This window comes from Lactuca serriola, chromosome 5 (genome assembly GCF_051521515.1).
Source record: "Lactuca serriola cultivar US96UC23 chromosome 5, Lser_US96UC23_V15, whole genome shotgun sequence".
In the NCBI taxonomy this organism is placed as follows: Eukaryota; Viridiplantae; Streptophyta; class Magnoliopsida; order Asterales; family Asteraceae; genus Lactuca; species Lactuca serriola.
Window position 1 is genome coordinate 335,238,632 of NC_136412.1, and position 7,385 is coordinate 335,246,016.

The 7,385-nt window shown below is 33.6% G+C and overlaps 1 protein-coding gene across 1 annotated transcript; it reads right to left on the reverse strand.

Annotated features, from left to right (window-relative positions):
• Positions 1–3,031: 3,031 nt before the first annotated feature.
• On the reverse strand, positions 3,032–5,937 carry LOC145055286 (uncharacterized). The gene is made up of 9 exons (XM_079003586.1): positions 5,604–5,937; positions 5,313–5,517; positions 5,113–5,203; positions 4,782–4,927; positions 4,456–4,699; positions 4,249–4,353; positions 3,989–4,171; positions 3,687–3,888; positions 3,032–3,612 (listed from the first exon to the last, which is right to left on the reverse strand). Exons 1-9 carry the CDS (start codon positions 5,764–5,766, stop codon positions 3,128–3,130), a joined length of 1,824 nt encoding a protein of 607 aa, XP_078859712.1. The 5' UTR covers positions 5,767–5,937; the 3' UTR covers positions 3,032–3,127.
• Positions 5,938–7,385: the final 1,448 nt, after the last annotated feature.

Here is a 7,385-nt window from a genome sequence, read left to right on the forward strand (position 1 = left end):
GAAAAAATAAAAAAGGGAGTGAACTAACACAAGTATTGCACTTTGGGCAATTCTATTTGTTATATAAATTTTCCTTCACTATTGAAGCGTTGATGGTTAAAATTTAGATTCTTTGCAGGTATTCTTTGTGAAATTATGGAGAGGTCTAGGATTGGAATATACTTTGGATTTTTTTTAAAGTTTTTTTTATAAAAAGATTCTCTAATGGTGTCTGATGTGGGCCATTAAGATATACTCATGTACATATGATTCCTTGAGTGGTGTGCGATTATTTTTCATGCAAAAGCGCACTTTTTGTTAAATGTAATTATGTAAATAACTTTTTTTGGTATTGTATTTAGGTCAATTAAGTTAATTATTTATTATCGGATGAATTCTAATTCGGTTATGTCAAAAAAAGATTAATTTAAGTTGTATTTATTGATAACAGAGAAAAAGGGTAAAATGGAAAAGAAAAAAAAAATATTAGCTAAAAAGTAACCCATCAAAAAATTAATAAAAAAATGTATTCAAATCACCAAATGTCTACAAGGTCATTAATCGCTTTTAACATTTAAATGTCTACCGGGTAAGGTGACTCATGGAGATACCTAGTATAAAGTTCCGGGTAACACATGCTACACCTCAAATTTTCCATTTAAATGTAAATTTGTTGTTATATCCCACTATTCCATTGGTAACGATTTTATTATCGGATATTTCATGAACCAATGCCTATAAACATATTGTTTTTTTTTTGGGTCCACCTCAAGGTCCTCAACCTAAGCAAACAACATTTAGGCCGCATTCAGTTTTACTTGGCTAAACCTACAAGGGCCCAAGGTAGACTTCACAAAAGCCCAAGTCAAACCAATTACAGGAGGTCGAACAGAGAACCACGTCCATTTCAAAAGGAGTGTATAAGATCATTAGAATCTTATGAGGTGTACAAAAGGTTTTTTTTTTTTTCAAACCGAATCGGTTCGGTTCTGATTTAATAATAGATAAACCGGTTCCATCATAAAAAAAACTCGAACCTATCTAAACGGGTTACATCGCTTCTAAACTGGTTCAATCGGTGCGACTACCGATTTACCGTTACTAAACCGGTTTCAATGTCTAAAATCTTGAACGGGTGCAAACTGGCGATTCGGTTCTTGAATCGGTTCCATTCATAGTGAATCGGTTTACTGGTTCGGATCATGAACCGGTTTTTTCTGTGCACCTCTATAATCTATACAAATGAAATATTACAAGTCTTTTAAATATACAACATCAACTTTTGCATTTAAATTTTGTATAACTACAATGTCAATCTTCTTTAAATGGACTCTACTAACATATTAATTGTTCCTTTCGTGATTTACTTCTACTTCCCAATTTGATCTATAGGGGTGTGGTCAAGAATTCTACTAAATATTCCTGTGGTTTGCTAGAAGAAAACCTCGATCATATTTTTGTGTCTTGTACACTTTATTCTCAAGATTAAGATAGTGTTTGAGATTTCATTTAAAAACAACTTATTGACTTATCGGTTTTTTGAAAAGTTAATAAGTCAAAAAAGTGTTTGACAATATGAAAATGACTTTTAAAAATAACTTCTCATCAACCCTTAAGACCATATGGTATGGGCCATAACGAGAACGGGAGATGCTGACCTGGATGCTCATAACGCCGTCTTAATGGGGGGAACACCGCCCCCCTAACTCATTGCATCTCGTCGTGGCGAGTCTCGTGGGCGTTACGACGAATTGAAACCGCATGATTTTATACGGTGACTTTAATGCCCGTTGCTGTTGCATCTTGTTGTATCTTGTTACCCATTTCCCCACTTTGTGTTATAACACCATTTGCTTATGTGCATGTGAGGTGGCACAACTTGGTGTTGCACCTTGTTGCCCACACCCAATGCTCTAAAAAAAGATTTCAATAAGTTATGATTTCTAACTTTTCAAAACCTATGACTTTTTGGGTTGTTAAAGACAAATAACCCTTAAAGCATGTATAAGCTAAGACAAACACTTTTTTTTTAAAAAAAAAAAAGACAACTTATTGATTTTTCTTCGCCACAAAAACTAATCCAAAGATTAAAAAAATCAATTTCTTACCACCAAATCAATAAGGTGGTATTTGTTTTTTCAAAACTAAAATATATGTAGTATGTTGACCACATGTGCAACCCTCTATATAAGAAGAGGTGAACCAAACATCTACAAACTACAATAAGAAGTCTGTTTGTTTTTTAACGCCTTCAAGCTGTTGAAATAAACTGAAATTAACCATACAATAATTAAAAAAAAATTCTAAATCAAAATATAAAGATTATTATAATTATAAGATCTTTAAAGACGCTTATATAAAATAATTAAACGTAATATTTACTAAATAACAACAAATAAAATTGTTAATTTAGCAAACATGTTTTTTTTGTTAAAATTTTCAAAACGACAGTTATTTCTTCGATTAGTTTTAAAAGATTTGGTAATTTAAGTGATTAACTTTATAATTTATTTATATTTGGTTTTAGACAATGTAACACAAAAAGTATTTATATGAAATTTATCAAACGAATTTGAAATTATATAAAGTATACTTGAATTATTTATAATATAATTCATAATATTATTAAAATAATAAACACGTTGTTGATAAAAACTAAAACAAATCTATGTTGAATAATATAACCTAAAGTAAGGTGAGAAGTTGTTTGAAGATGAGAGTCCATTGTTGCGCCCCGCAGCACATGTATAACTGTTTTTAAGTCGGAAGTCTTTTAAAATAAAGATACCTGTGAAAGACCAAGTGTTGTGCATGTTTTGCGAGGTGCAACTAAAAGTGGTTAGAATTGTTTTTTTCTTTTTTAAAAAAAAATAATACTAATAACTTTTAAATAATTTTGCCTAAAAATCATTTTAAATTCAAAATAAAATCCCAAACACCTTCTAAAGGAAATGGAAATGAAGAGAATAGAAGGAAGTAAAGGAAAGTCTATCCTTCTCAATGAAATCGACCCACATCTGGGCATAGATTTAAAGGGAAGAAAAAAAAAACATAATCTCCAAACATATAGCCTTATAACATGAAGATAGCGTTAAATCACAAACAAGAAGAAGAAATAACCTTATGACAAACAACAACACATTTATGTTTAATTTTTACATTTTAGACCATACCCAATTGGGAATAAAGGATCATACGAGTTTTGTTGAGGATCCATCGGCAATTGATCAACTGATTTAAACCACGAAACAGGAAGCTTTCCATGGAATTCATAATCTCCAAAAATAACATCCGTGATTCCATTCCCTTCACTCCCAGGCAACCAACCAGCAACTAATCCATCCAAAGCTTCCACAACCGATGCCTCTAAAACCAAAGGCCTACCAGAAATCAGAATCGCCAGAGTCGGAATCCCCGATTCCGACGCCACCAGCTTCAGTAATTCCTCCCCATTAAACGGAATCGTGAGGTCGGAATTATCACCACCGGATTCGACATATGGCGCTTCACCAACCACCACGATTGCATACGAGAAATCTTGTCCGGATAAGCTTTCGGTTGTTGGATTTTCTTCGTATACAACTTCGGTGTTGTTTCCGATTGCTTCTTTAACCGCATCCAGAATTGTAGTTCCTGAAAATAGCGGGAATTACTTTATGATTAGATGGTATGGAATGGAATGAGCCATTCCATTCCTTTCCACTTACCGATTGTGATTCTTCCACTGGTTCCTTCCCATGTAGCAGTCCAACCTCCACATTGGTAGCCAAGATCATCCGCATGTTTTCCAGCAACAAGAATCTTTTTTGCATTTTTATTTAATGGTAGAAATGGTTTTCTTGGGTCTTTCCCATTTTTCAAAAGAACAAGTGACTTGCGAACTGCTTCACGTGCTAATTCTCTATGTTGCTGAACAGATTATACAAGCTGATGATTTATATCATGTTTAACAAAAACAAAAAAGAAAAAAAGAAATTGACAATATAATCATATTAATATGAAAGTTTACCTTGCAGCCAACAATATCAAGCAAGGATCTGTCAGACATTGGATATTCAAAAAGTTTAGCAGCAAATTTAACTCTCAATATTCGTTCAACAGCATCATCAATTCTTGACATGGATATCTCCCCTGATTCTACCAAATATGATAAATCCTCCAAAAACAATTCATATCTGAATGGAACCATCACCTACAAATTCCAAATATGTAAAACTGGAGATAAAAAGTGCAAAATTTTCTGAATCTTGAAGATATAATTTACTCTACCATATCAATTCCAGCATTAACTGCAGATAAAACAGCACTTCTGTAGTTTGATCCATGAGGACTGTGAAACCGATCAAGTGCTTCCCAATCTGAAATCACAATACCCTGTACATAATAAATTCTTTCATTACTTTAAAGGATATAAAGTAACATACATAAATTGAGAATAATGTCAACAAAAGTAAAGACGTATTATTTTTTACTTGCCTTAAACCCTAATTTCTCTTTTAGAATATCGGTTAGGAGATAACGATGAGAGTGTAATTTGGTTCCATTCCAACTAGAGTAGGATGCCATAACAGTGCAAACGCCTTTTGAAATACAATCTTGATAAGGTAACATGTGGATTTTCTCCAGATTTTCATAATCGATGATGGTGTTGCCTTCGTTTTTCCCTTTGTCAGTACCTCCATCTCCAACATAATGTTTTGCAGATGCCATAACATTGTTCCTGGAATCAAATGATCAGTTTATGCTAAAAGTTAAGTTATAATAATTAATAAGTAAGAATGGTAATGGTGTTTCTTGTTTACCTTCCAGTCACATAAGGGTATCCATATGGGTGGTCTTGGGGAGGCTTACCCTGCAAGCCTGTTACCAATGAAGTCATCTTTCTAACTAATTGGGTGTCTTCTCCATAGCTTTCATAGCATCTTCCCCATCTAGGATCTTTGCATACCTACCAATACCATCAACATCAATTCAACTAATCAGCAGAAAGATTAAGAGGCTAAGTTACTTTGAGAGATTGCTAGGATTAGAGAAACTGGCATTCAAATGGCTGAAAACTCAGGCTATCCATCAAATTAGATTGTGTAGTGGACTGTGGACGTATTATTGATGATCATATTATAGAGAACTTACAGCAATACAAGGAGCAAATGCATATTGAACGCCACTAGCCCTAGTTTCGAGAGCAGTAACAGCACCTATCCTCTCGACCAAATCGGGATCTCTGCAATTAATTGAATCTAATTAGTAATTACTCTACTGAAATTCGTCACTCATCAATGAAGATGATCATGGATGTATCCTGGAGGTAAGAGTCGATGTTTAACACCAACCTGGTGGCTCCAAGGCCGACATTGTGAGGGAAAATAGTTGTGCCATAAACGTTGTTATTGCCATGAACAGCATCACTGCCATAGAAGATTGGAATGCCAAGCCTCGAGTCTATCGCGCCCTTTTGGAGTCCGTCCACCATGTCCGCCCAATCCGCCGACGTCGCATTGTCAAACGGTTTGCTTCCTCCACCACTCAGCACACTTCCTGCCAACACAAACTCAAATTCCTTAAGTAAAAAGGGAAGTGGAAGATCAATAAGCATACATATACATATACAGATTTAAACACACCTATACAGAGATCTCTGATGGCGGCGGGAGTGGCAACGCTGCGTTCGATCTGAGTCATTTGACCAAGCTTCTCTTTGATAGTCATACGGGAGAGAAGATCTTTTACTCTAGCTTCAATCGGCTCGTTTGCGTTTTTGTAAATGACATTGATCATGTCTGCCATTGTCACAGTACTAGAAAAGCAAAACGGAGACAATATCAAAGCCGATCACCAAAGCTTCGTGTTGGTGACTTGGTGGTGAATGGTGATGACTGGGAATGGGAAAGTGGGGGAAGGAAGTTATGGGTGGTGTTGGTGGGGCCTTCTAGAATAAACTAAAAGAACCACTTTCCATTGTTGTATGGTTGTTTGTACTAAAACTTAATTTAAAAATCAATCGTTCCATATACAGCCAAAGTTGTTACTACCTAACTTGATTTAAATATCAAAATTTCATAAACAGCCAAATACTATCAAGTCAGCAAACAATTACCTTCATGCTTATCCACTTTTTTAGAATTTTACATTTGATACAACTACATGGTCCATGTTTACCAAATTTATCACTCTAAGGACAACCACCTAAACCGTTTGGTTTTTATAATTTTATTTTTTTGTTTGGTTGATTTTTATTGTCCGTAACCTTATATTATAACATATTTTATAGTGTATAATAGTGAAGATATTGAATCCCTAAAGATTGACTCAATTTGTTAATCCATAAAATTTGTTCGCAAAAGTTATACTCCTAAAATGTTAAGGCTTGAGGGAGTGGCCCCCGTCGCCAAAACACATGCTATCAAGTTTTAAATCATCCTTTATAAGTCGCCAAGATACTCGCTAAATAAGAAACGCTACTGTAGCAGCGAGAAGAGAAGAAAGAGAAAAAAAAATGGGATGTGATTGGTTGTGGTTATTTTCTTTTATTATTATTTTTTCAAAACAAAACCAATTAAACTCTTCTCACTACCACTCCCTACTTTTTTTTTAACTTATACATGCTAAGTTTACTTGGCAATATAAAAACCTATGTGGCAATACAAAATCCTACATGGCAAGGTGCTAGGAGTGTTACCACTCTCCTTAGCCTAAGTGTTTGGTCTTTATGATTTTATTTTTTTTGTTTGGTTGGTCGTTATTGCATGTAACCTTATATTTTAACACATTCTATAGTGTATAATGGTGAAGATATTGAATCCACGAAGATTGATTCAATTTGTTAATCTGTAAAATTTATTCGCCAAAGTAATAGTATAACGACAATTAAAAAAAGGAGGGTTTTAGTTGTTTGTTGTAAAATTAAATTTCACTAAAAACACGTGCAAGTGAAAAAGATAGAGTTCATGTAAATCAAGTGAGATGAGATGGTTGACATTTGAAATTCTTTTAGTTAGTTATCATTAGAAGTCATTGTAGAATACTTGTGACTTAATCTAACTTGGTCATAGCAACTTAAGAGCTTAAGTTATCTATATTCTTTTTAATTGAAATGATGGTTAGAGAAGTTCTTTAACACACCTTCTTAATCACTATAATGAACCAAATAAGTATCTAATTCATTAAAGTTGATTAGCATTTAAATTAAAGAATCAAAAAAACCAAAAGAGCATAAGGCTTTCACTATCATGTTGAATGATGCATTTAAATGGTTTAAAATGAAATGAATACATACATTAAAACCGTTTGTTGCTAGTTAATTTGAAGATCTATTATTTAATCAAGAAATTATGCAACTAATTATCATTCATACATTTAAACTCATGATTAAAAACATGTAAAAGAAATAAAAGTTCAAATAGGAG